General features: G+C 38.0%; 1 protein-coding gene across 1 annotated transcript in view; it reads left to right on the top strand.

The window, feature by feature from the left end:
- Nucleotides 1-21,471, top strand: part of LOC141442527 (alpha-2C adrenergic receptor-like) — a 349,320-nt gene that overhangs the window by 178,545 nt on the left and 149,304 nt on the right. The window contains exon 2 of the mRNA XM_074107547.1: nt 14,847-16,085. Within this exon, the coding sequence (XP_073963648.1) occupies nt 15,555-16,085 (531 nt within the window). The 5' untranslated portion in view covers nt 14,847-15,554. The remainder of the gene's footprint in view (nt 1-14,846; nt 16,086-21,471) is intronic.

Below are 21,471 nucleotides of genomic sequence, written 5' to 3'. Positions count from 1 at the left end.
TGACCTTCCTCGGAGGATAGCCACGCGTAGTCCCACATAATCTACTACTATTGGTTAATTTTCTGATCAAACCTTCTAAAACCACTTCCCTTCTAGAAGCTGCGGGGCGTGAAGTCTAGTTTGTTACTTTGTTCGCGTAGGACTCAATTAGTTTGAGGTGCAGCTATACTCTACGAGTATTGTACGAGCCAGCGGTGATTAGTATTTAGTGCAGTTGAGTTAGTCATATATTCGTTTATTATTTAGTCGTTCGTCGTGAGGCGGAGCTGCGTTGCGTGAAATTTATTGGACAAAGAGTGAAAGAGTGAAGAGTGTGAGAGTGACAAGAATTTATTTGTGAGCGAAATAATTTGATACCGCTTAAGTTGATTAATTTTAAGGTGTCATTGTAATCTCAGTGGAATAAAGGAGAGAGTGCACACATCTTATGCACTAATCAATCCTTACTCACTCGATCCTGAGTTTTACTAGATTACTGTGTCACACGTGCCACTGCTTAATTTGTTTCTAGTTCGTGCCAACTAGAGAACGAATACACTTTTACACTATACAGGCACAAATCATTTTACACTATACAACATCACACGTGAGGTCGGCCTAGGTAATCCGCCTTATGAGCCGAATGATCTTAGTTGTTCGATGTCACAGCATGCACTAGGTACACACCACACATTCCTGTGCAGTGAATACAAACACTAGCTAACACACCTGCAGGAAGGTTATCTGGCTGAGATTAGCTCCTGGATGAACTGGAGAGCAGCACGTCAAGGACTAGGGCCCATTTTCAGGAGGCACACGTTGTCTGTCGACTAACCTGGGTCCTTTACAAGCACTAGGTACACAAACGAGCCCTGAGTTACTTGTGTGTTTATAATTGTCGCCAGTGGCTCTGAGGTGCGCCGTCTCGGCCTTTTGACCCTTGACCGTCTAGCGTCTTGTGAGGAGACTGGTTAGAGCTGTATCCTTTGTAGGAGTTCACAGATAAGGTGCTTCTTATACGCATCCAAGTGATATTCAGATTACCTCGCACAACTCATCAACACCCTCTAGTTCTTTGACACGGACAAACCCGCGGCAGCTTCGAGTGTAGGGAAGCGTAAAATCAGCATAGATTAAGAGCTTGTGAGCGTAAAATCAGCATAAAGCGGCGAGCGTAACTTGCACTATTGGCGTGTGTGTGGGGCGTGTGTGATTGTGGGTTCATGTGTGTGGGCGTGTGATTTTGTACGCAAAGCGTGACGGTTTGAAAGAAGATATTTTTAGGGGGTTAGGATTGTTCCTAAGGCTTTGTTGGGCACATGATCGGGGCAGGGGCCTTCTAACGATCTATGTGTGGGACTAGGCTATTGAGGTGTGCTGGGAGGCCTAGATTTTCAAATCGATTAGGATTCCCCCATACGACCTAAAGGTCTTATTCCAAGGGTCCCTTGTGCTCGGGTATTTTTCCTAGGTGCGACGTTGTTCGGCGAGGAAGCAGAGGCGGCGACTGATTACTTATAATACCTACTTGACTTTGTCATTCTAACGAAATTACATAACATAATTCATCTCATAACCTTAACTTTCTGAAACTAAGCATTTTCTCACTTTGCGGCATAATTAAAATTTACACAACGTATCAGAGGGTCCTAAATACTTAAAACTAGACGATCACATTTATTTAGATATGGCCAATAATTAAGCTTTATATAGGATTAAATATGGACGCGACTTACGTCGGTACTTTTATCCATTTCTGATAAGACCCGGGTGAGCAGTCGTTACAGTTGGTGCCTTTGACCAGGATTTAAGTCAGTAAAATTTGAATTGTTTTAGTTCAAATACTTATTTAAAGAATTCGGGTTACTACATGTTAGATTTCCTTATAAGTTTTCTTTTGTATTAGGAAATATCTACTTGTAAGATTTCGTATAAGAATTTGTAAACTACTCTACCATCTGGTGTGATAGTTGTAAGCATAGTTCTGCTTGGTTGTGGGTTTGAATCCCATATTAACTCATATGGATGTGTCGCGACATATTGGCATGTCTTTAGGGAATAACTGTTAGAGTAATATGTAAATGGGTTAAGTGGTTCTATAAGATCACTTTAATAATATTAAACACGTAGGTTCGATCCCTGCGATAACTTCGTTGTGTTTATGAGAAAAAGGTTAAGTAGACACTAATTTAAGTTAACAATAGCATTAGAATTAAGTTCGTGTGTAACTGTAGTTTTATACTGTCTGTGGGTTCGAATCCTGCAATTTGTTTTTTTTTTGGAAGTTTGTAGTTAAGCTAATTTTAGGAGCACGTAAAGTTCTGCCCAGTTAGTTAAATTCCTACCTTTTGATTAGGGTGGAGGTTAGTTTGTCGATCAATCTCATTCGCGGGTTCGATTCCCGTGTATAATGTTGTTGTCATTGTTAGCTATCCTAATCATGTATCTGTATTAGGTAGATAAAATCCTAACTACGGGTTCGATTCCCGCATGTAATCTTTTGTTGTTGTAGATAGCCACGTGTGTAAATACTAATTAAACATATAAAATCCTAAGTACGGGTTCGATTCCCATGTACATTTTGTTGTATCATTACAAAGGCCCAGGTTTTAGTTTATGATCATAGGATAAATATGAAAATCGTATCATTAGAATCGATAGAAAATACGGGGTGTACTTACCTTAGGCAGGCGAATATAAAGTTGGTATATAATTTTGATTTTTTTTTTGTTACGCCACGTTGTAATATCGACTAAGTGCTAGAATTTAATAAATACAATTTCGAAGTTTAAAAGTAATACTGATATTGGTGATGATGATGATAGACTGCGGGGCGAAGAGGCTAGAGGATTTACTTGTTCTGAAGTTAATTTAATAATGGAAATCATTTCGTTTCGTTAACCCTTAAACCAATAATACAAAGGCTCGCGGTTATATTTAGGAAACTGGAAGGATGATGATGAATTTGAAAATGACTTTTCTACCTACTTTGGGGTCGTAAGTAACAGTATAAGGTTAGCAATAAAATTAAACATGGAGACTGGATGTCAGACGGAAAAGGTAGATCGTTGACCTATACTTTTGTGATTGTTACAAAGACGCATGTTTAGCCCCATTATTTTTTCAACCGGAAAGGGAACAACAGAACTTATACCATAGTAGATATTTTGAGTTGTCGTGAGTTCTGAGAGATCAAAGTATGTATGTATGTCGTTGTTTTGAATGATTTTGGTATGTATGTATGTCATTGGGTTGAATAATTTCGGTATGTATGTATGTCATTGTTTGAAGGATAAAAGTATGTGGGTATTTATGTACTTGGTTAGGAAAAATAATTAGAAATGTGAGAGTGAAAATGCACGTATATACATGTACAAGGGTTAAGTCATGGAACGTGTTACCATGTCACTATAACAACCAATGTTTATATTAAGACGCAGTAATTAAGGCAGATATATGTTTATTGATAGACGTAAGGGGTACACGATGGTAGTATATTAAGGTATATTAAGATTTAAGAGTACATTAGCCATTTTTCATATTACTATTAAAGATTCCTCAATATTTTACATACTACGAATGCAAAATATCTTGTCATCTTCGGGGCGTTCTGTAACGGCTGTTGATCCGTGACAGTATGTGTAGTTTCACACGTGGTTATTTTTTTTTCAAAATATAGACTAACGCGAAATAAAATAATACTTTAATATAGCTATTGTGTTATATTGCTGTCGGATTTTCAAAGCGAGCCAATAAAATAATATTAGGCATTGAAAAATTTGCCAGATGCATGTGACTTGGTAAAAACCAAACTATAAGCTATTGTCTAAACTTTCTTCAGTACAAAGGACCCTCAATTAACTTATTCGTAGGATGTATTTTTAAGCAATATAGCAATAGACAAGTTACTTGGGAGAATCTGTAGACAATAGACATGATCCTAGTGAAGCTTTGTCTAAATGACCAGATGTGAGAGTTCGAGCCGGATGTTTTATTGACAGGACAGCGGCGGCATTGGTTCTTTTGATTGCGCCGAAACAATTGTCGATGGGGTTTTTTGGAAATTAAACAAGGACAGCTGGTAGATAGTTTCATCTCTGTCAGGTATCTTCCTACCGGGGCAGTGGGGTGGAGATGGTAGTGGAAGGGACTGCTAAGATTGTCGGGGCGGACGGCAGGGGAGTGCTTCCTGAGAGCTCGTAGGTGACAGGCGCGAGACAGTTCTTGGGCACGCGAACGCGAAAGGTTCTTCCGGAGAGACCGTAAAAGATAGGCGCGACATCGGACCTCGGGGCGCGAATGCGGAGAGTTGCGGGCTAGGCGCATTTCCGGAGCATAGCGGTCGAAGTTTTATACTACTAAGGACGAGTAGTGGCAGCTAAGTCTAACTTAATTTATCTTGTCACAGTGACAATATGTGTTTCTGATTCGGTCCCAAATTTACGGTATTTTATTTGGTGCTCTGTTTGATTTTGGATTTGTGATTTGTGTGTTACGTAATTGCATTAATTTTGTGAATTTATTTGTTCTGATCTAGCTTTAAAAATCGCGGACTATGTTCATTCTTTAAACCAGTTAGCTAAATAGTCGTTCTTTAATGAAACACGTAAAACTATTAAATTTACCATTTCTTGACCTCAAATCTATAAAATCACTTAACCTGACTCGCCGTGACCTTCCTCGGAGGATAGCCACGCGTAGTCCCACATAATTCTACTACTATTGGTTAATTTTCTGATCAAACCTTCTAAAACCACTTCCCTTCTAGAAGCTGCGGGGCGTGAAGTCTAGTTTGTTACTTTGTTCGCGTAGGACTCAATTAGTTTGAGGTGCAGCTATACTCTACGAGTATTGTACGAGCCAGCGGTGATTAGTATTTAGTGCAGTTGAGTTAGTCATATATTCGTTTTTATTATTTTAGTCGTTCGTCGTGAGGCGGAGCTGCGTTGCGTGAAATTTATTGGACAAAGAGTGAAAGAGTGAAGAGTGTGAGAGGGACAAGAATTTATTTGTGAGCGAAATAAATTTGATACCGCTTAAGTTGATTAATTTTAAGGTGTCATTGTAATCTCAGTGGAATAAAGGAGAGAGTGCACACATCTTATGCACTAATCAATCCTTACTCGCTCGATCCTGAGTTTTACTAGATTACTGTGTCACACGTGCCACTGCTTAATTTTTTTTCTAGTTCGTGCCAACCTAGAGAACGAATACACTTTTACACTATACAGGCACAAATCATTTTATACTATACAACATCACACGTGAGGTCGGCCTAGGTAATCCGCCTTATGAGCCGAATGATCTTAGTTGTTCGATTGTCACAGCATGCACTAGGTACACACCACACATTCCTGTGCAGTGAATACAAACACTAGCTAACACACCTGCAGGAAGGTTATCTGGCTGAGATTAGCTCCTGGATGAACTGGAGAGCAGCACGTCAAGGACTAGGGCCCATTTTCAGGAGGCACACGTTGTCTGTCGACTAACCTGGGTCCTTTACAAGCACTAGGTACACAAACGAGCCCTGAGTTACTTGTGTGTTTATAATTGTCGCCAGTGGCTCTGAGGTGCGCCGTCTCGGCCTTTTGACCCTTGACCGTCTAGCGTCTTGTGAGGAGACTGGTTAGAGCTGTATCCTTTGTAGGAGTTCACAGATAAGGTGCTTCTTATACGCATCCAAGTGATATTCAGATTACCTCGCACAACTCATCAACACCCTCTAGTTCTTTGACACGGACAAACCCGGCAGCTTCGTATTATTAAGCGTATAAATCAGCATAGATTAAGAGCTTGTGAGCGTAAAATCAGCATAAAGCGTAAAAGCGTAAAGAAAAGTCTACTGGCGTGTATGTGTGGGCTGTTTGATTGTGGGTTCATTTTAACATAGGGATAATAGAAAGATTTTTCAAAAAGCCCACGGAATAAGAAGTTTTGCAGGGGGAAGCAGCGGGCGCAAGGCTTGACGTTGGGCAAATGACCATTGACGTGGACTTGAACGTTCTAGATTTCTGATAAAAACTAGTATATATCCCTGTGAAAAATACTTAAAAATCGAGTCAGATTCAACTGGTTACCCGGTAATATAAGTTTATTGCTGTACGATGTACTCGTATCGGATATTTAATTCGCAGGGTAGTGGGTACGGTTAGAAACAACCGAGTTACCAAGTGAATAGTTTTACAGAATATATTTGTACTGGGTCATCTAACAAATGGCCAGAACCCCCTCCCCCTCAAGTTATGTTATCTTTCTGAAACTAATGCTAAAATTTTCTACCATTAGGGCGGTACATATTAAAAAAACACTAGTAATTTAACCTGTCCTCTCCCAGAGGCACAAATTTGTGCCCAAATTCCTTTGATCCTGTTATCCTGGGAGATGACAGATTAAACCATAATGACGCAGAATGTCTGAAGATATACAATGCGAGTGATCAATCAATCAAATAATTTATTCGCTAACATAGGTAAGGTTTATAGATGTTACATACATTTTTGTATCACTATGTTTCTAAAAAAGATCTATGACTGATCCTATAAAAGTTCATATTTATCATTTCAAGGTGCGTGACCCTACACAAACCTTTTTTAGGGTTCCGTAGCCAAAATGGCAAAAACAGAACCCTTATAGTTTCGCCATGTCTGTCTGTCTGTCTGTCTGTCCGCCCGCGGCTTTGCTCAGGGACTATCAATGCTAGAAAGCTGTAATTTTGCACGAATAGATATGTCAACTATGCCGACAAAATGGTACCTACGAGCACAATAAAAATTAAATTATTTTTTTAAAGTACCTCCCATATACATAAAGTGGGGGTGATTATTTTTCTCATCCAACCTTGTAGTGTGGGATATCATTGGATAGGTATTTTGAAAGCATTAGGAGGTTGCTAAAACGATTTCTCGATTCAGTGATTTGTTTGCATAATATTCAACTTTTAAGTGCAGTGTCCGATTCACAACCGCAATGACACATACCTTTGTGTTGTTTATTTGTACCTAATAATATTGTTGTCTTGTGTTGTGAATAAATGTATTTTCTTTCTTTTTTCTTTTCTTTCAAATTTTCATTAAAATGAGCGCCCCACCCACCCTCTAAAATCTAAACCGGTTGGTGGAAAAAATTGTAAAAATTCAGGATGGTAGTAAATATATCAAATCAAACTTACAAGGAAAACTATAACGGTTAAGTTTCCTTGAGAATTATTAGTAGTTTAAGAGTAAATAGCAGCCTAAGGTATAATATATACCTAAACTTGGAATATTCAGTACAAAACACGAAATCCTTCGAACACGCTCTTGGCCGGTTTTTTCTGTAAACACTCTATATTCCTACCATTACCGATACCTTAACCCTTGAACTGTAATCTTTATTTTTTAACCGTCTTACTGCCGGCAAACGTTATCCGGTAATAGGATTGGTGAAGATAACCCTCCCCCCACACAGACCAACTACTCTAATAGCGGTGAATACAATTTCCAAAAGCATTTTCCTTCTTTTCCTACTGTTGTGGCACGGTTATGGTGATAGGCTGAGCGATAAGCTTATAGCGGATTATTTTTTTACTTAACGGCTGAGGAATGTAACTTTATAAGGATGAAACCGTCATTTTTAAACGGTTCCTAGTACTAAGCATCCGCTGTTTGTCTGTCCGTCAATCCTTCTATCCCATGGCTCCAACAATAAATTTCCTATGGCCACTGTAACAGCAAATAATATTATAATTAGATTTAAGGTATCACTGTAAAGACTATGCTGAGTGTAGCCCAATTTATACTCTTCGATGTTCTTTCAAAATGTTTTCCTACTTAATGTCTTTTATCCTGTGCATCGAATATGCGTGAAACTCTTTCTCTCTCTTTTCTATCTCTTTCATTTATCGGATTTTCAGTTATTTAATTAAAACATTGTATAAACGTTTTACAATACTAATCTTTCATTTGCTAGTAGTAGTGCGAGTAGGTACAGACGAACAAATTTAATCATAACCCAGGCTGGAACCTTTTTTCTTCTTCTTCTTCTTCTCATGGCTTTTCTGTCCTAATAAATAGGACAATTCGCCAGTGTCAAGTTAGAACGAGTTTGAGAGGCACGAGTACGGTGATTGTAGTTTTGCACTTGATAGTAAGCGAGTGTTCGAGTTAGCACGAGGCAATTACTGTTTTCCACTTAATGTCTTTATCGTGCGAATATTGAAACTCTCTCTCTCTTTTTATCTCTCATTTATCGGATTTTCGATTAAAACATTGTATAAACGTTTCACAATACTTCTCATTTGCTAGTAGTAGTGCGAGTAGGTACAGACGAACAAATTTAATCATAACCCAGGCTGGAACTCTTTTCTTCTTCTTCAGGATCTTCTCTTTTAAAATATGGCTTTTCTGTCCTAATAAATAGGACAATTTCGCCAGTGTCAAGTTTCCTCTTTGAGAGGCACGTTGTACGGTGATTGTAGTTTTTGCAACTTGATAGTAAAGTATGGAAACAACATGACCATTGCGTATTACAAAGGACACGAGAGCAATATAGGATTTTGGGATGACTGGGCTCTGTTGTGGCCGAGCACTCAATGGACTCGGATTTGACGCATTACATAGCCGCGTATCACTAGAGGCATCCTCGGGCCGAGCGAATCCTCGCTCGAATAATCAAGTGGATGACCTTGACAAAAGCATGAGATGTCAACATGACCTTTGAGCACGGCAAAATGCAAAATGATGAAACGGACGACAGGGGCTCGGTTGTGGCCTGCATTCAATGGATACGCGCATTACATCAGGTTTGATAAGGTGTCTGTACTTGCGAGAGAAAAGTTTTTCATTCCGCGGAAAGTGCGTGAAGCCATTGAGATTAGTCGTCGTCCGAATTTTAACTGGGATTGCGGTTGGTCGGTACCCCCGAGTTCAAAACAGTTTTAAATACTCGTGCTGCGTCATCGGTTGGTGTGAACGTGCCTTTACGGAGTGATGTTGTTAGTGTTGTGTGCTACCCTACATTAGACATTGACAAAAAAATGACGATAAAAATGCGGGTAGCTGTGCGCCGGTGTTAGTTTCGTCGGGCAGTCGCGCGAGCACAGCGGAGGCGCGTATAGTGTGCATGTTGCGGCAGCCTGAGAAGAAGGGCTACGAAATAGCCCGAAACATGTCGAGCTAAACTCGGTTTAAGACGTGAGTTATCCGTTACAATATCATTTAATATGAGCGAGTCTCACGGTAGTTTCATGTTCAAAAAAACATTTATGGTACATCGCTCCGCTCGTTACTATGCTATTTGTTCCCTTCACTCATATTCAGGGAGGGCTGTCAAGCCTCGTGAGCGAAACAGAAGATGAATGAGCGAGTGCACTACACCATCATACGTTCGTATACTACTTGGAGAGCGATTTGAGTTATCATTATCATCACCATCATCATATCAACCGAGGAAGTCCACTATTAGAATAGAATAGAATAGAATAGAAGACATATTTATTCACATTAACAAAGACACACAAATACAACAAAACTAAAAAACAACAATTAACATCAAACACAAAACAAAACTAAAAACAAGCAAATACAAATAAAACAAAAAAAAAGAAAAAGAAATACAAAAATTAAAATATATGATTTTGTGTGTCCCCGCAAAAGTGAAACGGCCGCTGACTCAGCATTATGCTGAGGCGTTAGACGCCTGCAGCGCTGATATTCTGTCAGAACCGTCTGTTGGACAGAGGACGATACCATACCGATAGAGATTTGAATCTTCTTCTTCTTCAAGTGCCACTCCATTACTGAAGGTTGGCAGTCAGCTTCTTGTACCTTTTCTTGTCAAGCGCCAACCTGAACAGTTGCTCGACGGTCTTAATCCCTGTCCACTCCCTGATATTACGGAAGCAAAGACATCTTGCGTCTAGTTGGCTTCACTTCCCGGGCACATTCCCCATCATAATGATCTGCAGGAGCGAATACCGGCCATGCCGCAGTACATGTCCGAGGTAGGCAATCTTTCTCTGTTTGACTGTCCGGACAAGTTCTAGGTTTTTTCCCATACGAAGCAAAACTTCTACGTTTGTAACTTTATCCGTCCAGCTAATGCAAAGCATGCGACGGTAACACCACATTTCAAAAGCTTCTAATTTTTTATGGAGCTCTACTTTCATGGTCCACGCTTCATACCCATACAGGACAACGGGCCTTTCATAGCACCGAAGGAGCCTGGTTCTCAAGACAATTTGAGTAGGAGGATGAAAACTGAAAAAGCTAAAGGTCTCTACGGGCATCTATGGGCCGGTCACGTCTGTCGTGCGGGGGATGATAGATGGAGCCAGAAAACTGTGACTGTAAGTGTTAATTATGAGATTAAATAAATAAATAAATAAATTTGTACAAGACATCCTACTTATTATCTTGTTATTTGTCAATTTCATGTGTTTTATGTACAATATCGGGATAAAAAGTAGCTTATGCGTTAATCCAGATCTCCAGCTATCTACAAACCAATTTCATTCAAATCCATCCAGTCGTTTTAGCGTGAAGGACATACAATCTTTCGCATTAGTAGGCTTTCTAACAAGCAAAGAAACTTTTGACCACATTTGATGCCAATTTCAATCCAATACACATCAATGGTCACGAACCTTGGAACTTATCTAGAATGACATAAACTAGCTTTTATCACTCACGAAATAAGATCTACTTTTAAACGTAGAATAGAACATGATAAAACTATCTTTTCCACCTTCAAATCAGATTCTATTACAAGCGAATAAGATTCGTTTTGCGATATCTCAATTAAGAAGGAAAACTACGCGTTTCTATGACAGATTAGTATTCTGTTCAAAGGAATATAGCTCTCAGTGCTTTGGTTTAACGATGGTTTTGTAAAGGCTAACCGTAGATTAGAAGTTCGGAAGTCGACGTGTGGTATTTGGGATCGGTCAAGCGTGAAAGGTCGCTTCAATGCTAATTTCGACATTCCTTTTGAGTTGTATTATATGTTATATACTTACTAGTATGTATATACGTTAGGCGAATCCACTTTACATACCTCAAAGATTTACACCTACTAAGTTTCCAATAGTTCTACTTATATTATACAGATTGCGAGTGTGTGCGTGCATAGGCGTGTGGGTGCGTGTGTTGTATAAGTTAATCATAAAAAAACACTATTTTATTCAATTTTCAACCGAATCATTTTTTTCTTCACTAAACATTGACGGTGTATCTGTATTTTCATTTTATAATAATACTAGCCTATAGCCCGCGTCCGTCCGCGTATATCGCTATCCTGCGGGAACTATGAAGTTTTCCCGGATAAAAACTATTCGATGTCCTTTCTGGGGACTCAAACTATCTGTGTACCGAATTTAATCTAAATCGGTTCAGCGGTTTAGACGTGATTGAGTAACAAACATCCAAACATCTTCACAAACTTTCACATTTATAATATTAGTAGAATTAACGATATAGCAAATTCAGTAGTTGTCAAATATCGTATTGCAATTAGGAAAAACAAAACACGGCGCAGCAATCGAAGATTATGCCGAAGACGATCAAATTAAAAACTTGTATAATTAATGATAAACTCCACTTATTCCGAGATGAAAACTTCTTTGAAACAGATGAATAAAAATAATTGAAACTTCGCCCATTCTCTAATTAAACGAGCCGAGATTTCGATTTCTAATGACTTCAACTTTCGACATTCGATAAAAGAAAAAGATGGCCGACTACGTAAATTGGGTGAATTGTGAAGACGGCGTTCCAAAGGGTTCCATTTGATATTTTGATTAAATAATTATGAGTTTTATTAAAAAAAAACTGCAGGCCTTTTTGCTGACTGGACCCGTGTGGTGTCGGGTTAGAATTACAACTCTCCATTTTCTTCCGTGGATGTCGTAAGAGGTGACTGAGGATATAGGTTAAGGTATACCGTAGGCGACAGGCTAGCAACCTGTCACTATTGTACCGTTTTTGTCAAACTTAAAACCTAAACTTGCTAAAAGTGGCTCCGAAGCGGCAACGTTTCGTGTGCTCTGCCTACCCTATTTGGGAATACAGGCGTGATGTTTGTGTGTGTGTAAGGCTGGAATTCGTCTTTCTAGATTTGACCTGAACAAACATTATCAATTTAAATGCGTACATAAAAAAAATAGGTTGCCAACATAGAAAAGTTGAAAGACTCCCGACAGAGTCATTTTAAAGTTCAATATCTCAAAACTAGGTACCACACGTAAACTTGCTTAAACGTTGAAAAACCGCATCAAAATCGGTCCATCCGCTTAAGAGCTACGATGCCACAGACAGACAGATAGACAGAAATTGGGGCCAAAAACACCTCTTTTAAACCCTAGTCGCAAAAAGAGGGGTGCTATAAGTTTGACCGCTATGTGTGTCTGTCTGTGGCACCGTAACTCTTAAACGGGTGGAACGATTTGAATGCGGTTTTTTTAATTTGAAATCATGTTTTCTAGCGATGGTTCTTAGACATGTTTCATAATAATTCTTTTTTGGTTCAAAAGTTGGACATATCAGCGCCGGTAGTAAAAAGACTCATTCTAAGAAGAGGCTTATGCCCAGCAGTGGGGCGTACCTATAAGTCGGAGATGGATTGTCATGTTATCATAATAATCTTTTGTACAGTTGTATTTCTCTGAGGATGAACACTGGTTGAGTTCGAAACGTCAGTGTAGTGCGGTGGTGATAATATTCGCGTGATTTGTGCGTATTCTTGAAGTGTGAAGACGCATGAGCTAGTTTGTTTTTAGTTTATTGTTATGTTAATTATAATAGTAGTCCCGGCGTTTATAATTAAGTATGGTTGTAAGTATATAAAGTTCAAGTCGTCAAATTCAATTTTAGCGAGGGCATAAAAGCCGTAGCGTTTCTGCGGTTTGACAGGCCGTCTCTCAAGACGAGGTGAAGTTGACTCTCCTAAGTTCCTCAAAACTTGATTCGTGGGATTTACGAACACCGCGAACACTTAATGATTGGTTTGACGTCAGAATTTCGTTTTAGTTTCTTGTACAGTTGGAAACATGGTATTAAATAAATTTTTCATCACACTTGCTCGTAAACAGTGTCGTAACATGCAGGCTACCTTGGTTGCAACCCCCAAATAAAACCCTCGACCTTAATGTGCTTTTCATGAAGCCCGTGGTCGGTCGCATGAGTCATTGCGCGTACACATTTTCTTTTCATGAAGCCCAAGGTCGGTCGCATGAGTCAGTGCCCGTACTGATGGCGCTGCGCCGTGCCGCGTGCGCGTGCGCGTGCGCGCGCTGCTGCTGCAGGACCACATGGTATCGCCAATATTTGGAAGAATTATATTTTTTCTTTTAGAAATATAAAATTTTACTCGCAAATGTGATGAAAAACATTGTATGTCGCACGGGCGGTACTAGAATTACGAACATCGACTCATTAAAGCCCTCAGTCTTCGACTTCGGGCTTCTAATAGGCTCTCGTTCGTAATTCCTTATTTACCGCCCTTAAGACACACTGTACTATTACATGCCTAATTGGTAGTAATCATAAAATATTAGATATTTATTTTTTCTTTTGTCAGTTGAACAATAAATTATGAAGATGAAGCGCATCAAAGTTAGGGAGTGGGAGGGGGGGGGGGCTGTGATTAACATAATATCAGGAATACCTAGATTACCATGTACGAGTGTATTTGTGTTTGTATCACTGTTTATTGTATGTAAAATTCATAAAAATAACACATAAGGTGACCCGGGGCTTTTGTAGCTGGGGGGATATTGTTTCTGAGCCCTCTGATTGCATCCTTACGAAGCCATGTTCTTCTCGGCCATTTTACGTTGTGTTCGCCAGAAGACTGTCTTAGCACAACACACATGAACATGGCGAACATGGCAGCGTAAGGACGCCATTCAGACGGCTCAGATTTAATATCCCCCCAACTACACAAATGGACTAAAAATACCTACATGTTCATTTATTAGCGGTATTTATTATGTTTTTATTGTAAAAGTTAACACAGTTTTTAATAGTTTCGCTGCTTCGAATGTTAAGATAAATTAAGGAAGTATAGCAATATGAGAATGATTAAATTATGATCACATTGTACAAAAAAATTTTAGAGACTCCTTAACTCAAAAAATCTTTTTAATTTAAGATTAGATATAAGCTAAGGTTAATTAAGTTACTTATGCATTTTTTTATTGAAATAAACAGTTTAACTTTTTTTAACTACAACAACCCCGGGTCACCTTACACATTTAAATTATCTTTTTTTTGTGTGTACATAGTGTAGCCCGTTTAGGTATTCTATTTTTAACATGTTACACTGTATTTTTAAATCGAAGTTAATTGTTTGTTGTAAAATAATTTTCAAATTAAAATTGACAAAAGTCACTCGGTTTGTTTTAAATGCGGGACCCCAAAAGTCGTTGAAAGTGGAGACAAAAAAGTATTTTTTAAAGAAACGAAGTGTTGCGATGGAATAAATTCGGATTTGCAAGTAATTTGCACGCGTTAGGCTTTTTTTGCTGTCGGTAACTAGATCTCGAATAAATGAATATTTTTTCGTAATCATTTCTAAGGGAAAAATACTAGAGGTTTGTGAGGGCCGCTCTCTGACTTCCCGATATTATTTACTTTGTCCTGCAGATTTATTTGTTTTGAGAAGTAAAAAGAGATTGATTTACGCTTTGTCAGCTTATAAAATGAACAGTCGATCTACCTATTTAGTTGTTATATATGTATAAATATCATTCATTTCATTGCAAAAAAATTGTTTCGTAACTGTCTTTCAATTACCTATAGATGTAGACGCCCCACTCAAACGTTTAATCTGTCAATTTTCACATAATCCACAATGTAATTGTTAATTGTGTAAAATTTTCCTTGTTGCAGATAAACGTCAGCAGACAATAGAGGAAATAACAGTTTTTAACTCCGAGGACGCTTGGCCACGCGATATTTGATTATAATACAGTCAATGGCTGATTGAAGAGTGCCACAGTCCTTCACTGGCCGTTAAAAAGTTAAGACGGTCTGATGATGTGACAAAATGGCCGCGTGACGTAAAATCAAAATGGCGGACGCGTTCAATAGATTTTGGGACAGGAGACGGAGTAGGAGCGCGCGATGACGATTAGACGGTCTTTCGACTGTATAAAGTAACTTTTTTTTAATTTAGGGCTTCAATAGTGTAGAGCTTGTTTGTGTGTGCCGCTCGGAAAAAGTGTACATATTTAATATATTTTGCGCGTCATTTTATTTGTTTATTTTCGGTGTTAAAAGCAATAATAGGTAACTCGTACGCTTGTTCGTTAATTCGTTTTGTAAATATTAAAAAGTGTATAAAGGTGTTGTGTCAATAGAAACAGTTTACGCTTGTATATATCGCGGATAGTTCGGAAAGAAACGGGTATAAAAATAAAAAGTAGTGTAAATAATTATAGCGTAACGAATAAATGATATTCCGTTCCTATAGGCAATAAATCTAATTAATTTCACATCTAAATTTCCAATTCGGGGCCAAGCAATCAATTGTTTTTAGCGGGTAGTTAGTGCAATTTTACGAACTGGCGGGGACAAGAGAGCGTGGAGAGAGCCAAGATGGTATCCAACGCTACCACGCTCCTGGCAACGACTGTCTCCACGCAATTCAACTGGTCACTCCTGAATTCAACGTTCCTGGTGCCAACGTACTTGAGCCAAGAGGAGTTCTTCGCACTGCAGATGCCAAATGCGACAGAGAATTCAACTTTAAATGACTCGTTGAGCCAAGTCGTTCTAAAAACTTGGTATCCTAGCGGATACTCGCCAGCACACATTATACTGGCGTCTGTGGTTGTGACAGTCCTGATGATAATGGTGGTGGTAGGGAATATGCTAGTGATCATAGCTATAGTGACAGAAAAGGCGCTGAAAAATATACAGAATTGGTTCATAGCGTCTTTGGCGGTGTCAGACTTTTTTCTTGGACTGATTATAATGCCATTTTCTTTGGCCAATGAACTGATGGGTTATTGGATTTTTGGGTTTTGGTGGTGTGAGATACATTCGGCGATGGACGTGCTGCTGTGTACGGCGTCTATAATGAACTTGTGCCTCATATCGCTGGACCGCTATTGGAGTATCACGCAGGTGAGTTTAGTTTTAATTAAGTAATCAACCGTCGTATTAAAGCGCTCGGTTGATCTGATCTAACCAATCACAATCCACGAAATGTAATTACCAAATTTTGGTGAAAAAGATCCTAACGAATAAAATACATTCAGACATCTCCTTCACACAACGAAAATTCAAACACTGTTTAAGAAATACAAATAAGTTAAAACTGCGAAAAAATATAACGGGCTACGGTAAAAGTAGCATAATGTATGAGGTGGCTCGGATTTATAATGAATTAGCAAATAATGTGAAAAATTGTGATTTTCTCAGTAAGTATATTTAAAACCAAATTTAAACAACACATTCATAACACTGTGTAATTTCAACAAATCTCCAACGGTCATGCTGAAATGTTTAATTTTAAGGAATTATAGCTCATTTTAAGTGAACTGTATTGTTCTTATGAGTAAATAAAGCATGTCTAAACCTAAACGTGCGTTTGCCGCGTGCGTGCGTTTTGATGTGCGTCAAACGCATTATGTTTACCGCAGTACTTATCGCATAAAGCAACCGAGCGCTTAATCTGCATTAATATCTGCCACAGCAGAGCATGCAAAATATCTGACACGTCCTGCTGGCTCTGGACAGAGTTGTAAATATCAGATACTTATGCACACTTTGTTATGTCAGATATTCGTATTAATATCTGCCACAGCGCATACAAAATATCTGATACATCCTACTTACTGGCTCTGGACAGAGTTGTAAATATCAGATACTTATGCACACTTTGTCATGTAGATATTCGTATTAATATCTGCCACAGCGGAGCATACAAAATATCTGACACGTCCTACTGGCTCTGGACAGAGTTGTAAATATCAGATACTTATGCGCGCTTTGTTATGTCAGATATTCGTATTAATATCTGCCACAGCGGAGCATACAAAATATCTGATACATCCTACTGACTCTGACAGAGTTGTAAATATCATATACTTATGTACAAAATATCTGACACGTCCTACTGGCTCTGGACAGAGTTGTAAATATCAGATACTTATGCACACTTTGTTATGTCAGATATTCGTACTGGTGACTGTACTAAGAGCTTAACTTAATCATAATGATCGGATTTTAGTAGTCAAATTTCCCTATCGTGGATAAGTGCAGTTGACCTTTTGTTTTTCTACCACTATTTTTGACGTAATATAAAAGTAGTGTTTCTAGCTCAGTTAACACGTTCAGTGTCAGCAACGTATACTGACTAAGAGTGTAATGTTGTTAAAAAAATAAGTAAGATTTTTCTATTATTGAAGTTTATTAAAAAGGAAAATACTATGAGTTTTTATCTAACTAATTAATTAACATAATATAATTATACATAATATAACATAATTATTAGTACAAACTGTTTTTAGAAAACATTTATTTATATATTGGAATAAAAGCTTTAAAAGTGTTTTTAACATTATACAAGATGACTTATAAGGGGTGAACCAAAACGCAGTATTTCTAGGCAAATTCAGTGCATTAGTAATGATCGGTATAACAACATTTGATATAATTTCCAAGGAGGGAGGAGCTTCACAGAACTTTTTTATAAAATAAACCTAACCTAACCTAACCCAAAGTACATCAAATCGAATTAATAACAATAGAAATAAGTTTAGTTTTTAAGATAAATTGCATTATATCAATTGAAAATTATATCTATTGTTGTTATATCCTTCGACCGGCACCCCTTAAAACAGCAAAAATTACCAATCGTGTGGTCACCCTATTTTCCATGACAAGTTCTTTAGATTAAACTACTCAGATTTGATATTGTCATTGTAAGTAATCTTTTTTAACGCCCATCCAGAAAATACAAAAAAGTTGATTAAAATCATTAGCGTCATTAATAATATCGAGCGTTTATTTCGTATGATTTTCGTGAGCACATTTTTTGACATGGTAGAAGATTCTGTTACCTACAGTTTCCAGGTTATCTAGTAGAAGCATAGGACTTCCGAAAAATATTAGAAAATATCATCACATTCACACAGCCCATTCATAAAAAAGTTGTGACCACGAAAATGAGGCAGTGGAAACATTCTTACATACCTACAAGTTGTTTAATTTAGAGGTACAGAGTAAGAAATAGTTATTTGTGTCACAAGGGAGCAAAATGGTGTATTTACGGCGAGGGCGTACATTGAATCCAGAATGTAGCGAAGGATTCTACAATAGAATCCTGAGGGTAATGAGGGATTCAAGTGTTAACGCCCAAGATGAAAATAATTTTGCTACCGAGTGACTCATACAACTTTTCACAGAGAGCATTAAGAAACTTAAAAAAAATATTCTAAATATTATTACAGAATAACCAGCATAGAAAATGGCGTGGCTTTACAATTATCAACTTCAAAAAATGGCATTTGCAATAAAACACTTAGAAAAGCCTTGAACAGAAAAGTTGCACTTTGCTCCCTCTCGTCAGGGAGGAAAAGTTACTTTTCTGAAGGTGAGGTGTGAAAAAAATATTGCTGTTCACCACTTAGGAGTACATATTTGATATATCATTGGAGATGATCGGATAACCTACCTTCTTTACGTTGTACTTGACAATGACTATGAAGCTAATAGAGACTGTGACAACAATGACAAACCATGCCATTTAATGACCAGATCACAGGCTTAAGTGTTGTGACGTCACAATAGCTGTCATTATAGTCATTAAATGATCGATTAAGTCACGATTGATGGCAATCTTGATGAATATGTTATTAAATATGGAGTTTCTGATTACGTGATATGTATTACACATTGTTTTTTTTTCATTAATTTTAAGGCGTCGTTCAAGAGTTCAAGAGAAGTTAGTTTTTTAAGACACTAGTTAGTGGCCTAACTCTTATTGTTTAAAATATTAATTAAGAATTATAATAATTATTTAAAGAAATATGTGCAGTAAATAGCGTAAAAGTTGTTAATTTGTGACGTCTTTTTAAATCTTTTTTAAATTCTAAAAGTAAAATGTTTTTAATTCGCACAAATTAAGCGAAAGAAGGCAAAAACGACGAGTTTTCGATGTCGCACGTCAATTTCACTTGTTTTTGTAAAGTTCAAAAAATGACCTTGAACAATGACAGTAAATTTATAATTTTAATGTAAATAAAAATCAAAACTTTTCAACAATATGTTTTTCGATTTGGGCAAAAAGTTAATTACCAAGTAGTTTATATATCAATGAACTGAGCCATCTGCCGAAGTTAACGGATATCAATAAAAATACGGTATAATTAATGGTATAAAGCTTACTTGTCGAGTAAATGCAATAATAATCATTATCATCATCACATCGTCATCATCAGCCAACAGCAGTCCACTGCTGGACATAGGCCTCTTCCATGGCGCGCCACAACATTCGTGTCTATACTCCTGTCCGGTGGTGGTGTAGCGATATAGCACGCGGCACGGAATGCTGAGGGAGGTGGTTCGATTCCCAGCGCTGGTCTCTTTTTCTGGTTTTTCTGTGCATCTATGTTTCAGTTTGTATTTTCTTAAACGTGGTTACGAGTATATTTGTCTATCAAGCCGCACTCATTTTAACCGCTTGTTTATATATAATTATCGACTTTGCGGATCGTCTAAGCATAATTGGAAACTCAAGCCATTCGAATCCTTTCTTCACACCTACCCTCTTATTTCAGATAACGGGGCGGTCTAAAATAAATTGACTCAAGCATTAAATCCCTGTATTTCTTTTATTATTATTTTTTGTATTTTTTTCTTCTATTGTATAATATAGTTTTTAAGTATTTTATTTGTAATTATACTTTTATGAAAAAATGACTTTCTGCCAAGTTTCTTGCGGCGCATTCTTCTTGGCAATGATGGTCTTTCCGAAAGCGCTGGTAGTTTAAAAAAATGACGTGTAAAAGTGCCCATTGCGGCCTATTTACTGAATAAATCATTTGAATTTTGATTTTTTTTAATATGCTTATTTTACAAACTTCTGCTTACTCAGCTACCATTGTGCGGAGTAAAATATCGTTACAAACACTTGCTTAGGTATTCATCGTCTTATTCTCTATGACGCTAAGCAGCAGCACTCAGGCTGCTGTGTTTCAGCAAGAAGAGTAAAACAGCTAGTGAAATGACAAGAGGTATATTCTATCTTAATATTCTTGACTGGCAGCGCATCGGCAATCCTAGGGGGGCATTCATGCGTCATGGTCAAAAGACCTACCCCGCTCCTAGAATTGTATGCTTTCCCACTGTATTTCATGAAAAAGGTATTGTTTAGGGCAGGGTTGGCGAACGATGGCACGCGTGCCAGTTGTGGCACATGAAATGACAAAGTAATTTGGACATGCCAGTAACTAGCCATTGTGTGTAGGTACTTCATTGAAAGTTTTATTTTCGGCCGTGCGGACTAACTCAAAAACCGTTGACAGCTCGTCGTAGTAGTGAGATAAGATTATTACCTACTGATTTTTGAAAAAAAAAATATTAGAATAAGTTTTTCTTAAAAAAACACAAGATTTTTTGCAGGTGGTAGGACCTTGTGCAAGGTCCGCCCGCATTGCTACCACCATCTTGCTCGCTAATCCTGCCGTGAAGCAGCAGTGCTTGCACTGTTGTGTTTCGGCGTGGAGAGTAAGTTAGCCGTTGAAATTACTGGCACTTGAGGTATCCCATCTTAGGCCTCTAGGTTGGCAACGCATCTGCAATCCCCCTGGTGTTGCAGGTGTCTATGGGCGGTGGTGATCTCTTATCATCAGGAGACCCACTTGCTCGTTTGCCATCCAGTCAAATAAAAAAAAGAAAGATTTTTGATTACTGTTTATTGACTGTGCTTACATTTCATCCAATCTACATATTTACTAGGAATTTCAAGTTAATCTAACTACTAGAAGTGGATCTAAATTATCCTGCAAGATTTTTAATGATTAACGCTAGTAAAAATAGCAATAGCTTAAAAAAGTAGCAAATACAACATGCACGCACGAACATGCATATTTATAATATTAAGTAATACCTATTCAACGCAACCTCTCGATCTCCGGGCAAACTTGCCCATTGTATGATCGCTCCACCTTATCGTTGCAAATACTTTACAACTAATTTCGAAAAGCCACTAAGACCACTTGAATAATACTGCCAACCTAACTCACAAACTATTTGCATGAAACACCTCTCTGCGGCATTACCAATGAGGGCAATCGTTTTTAGTCTTTCTAGATGGCGCCACTGTGGCTTTCAAAGTCTGTTATTACGGGCGTGAAAACAAAGTTTAGATTAAAATCATCTTTAATAAGTACATCTTAAAACCGTACCATACAAATATTGAGCAACCACAGTGTTGCGTAGTCCCGTTTTGTTCGAAAAAGAAGGGAGGACAAAAGTTTCCGAAAGACAAAACTGTCTCAAAACA

This window comes from Choristoneura fumiferana, chromosome 25 (genome assembly GCF_025370935.1).
Source record: "Choristoneura fumiferana chromosome 25, NRCan_CFum_1, whole genome shotgun sequence".
Lineage (NCBI taxonomy): Eukaryota > Metazoa > Arthropoda > Insecta > Lepidoptera > Tortricidae > Choristoneura > Choristoneura fumiferana.
This window is presented reverse-complemented; position numbering and strand designations above follow the sequence as displayed.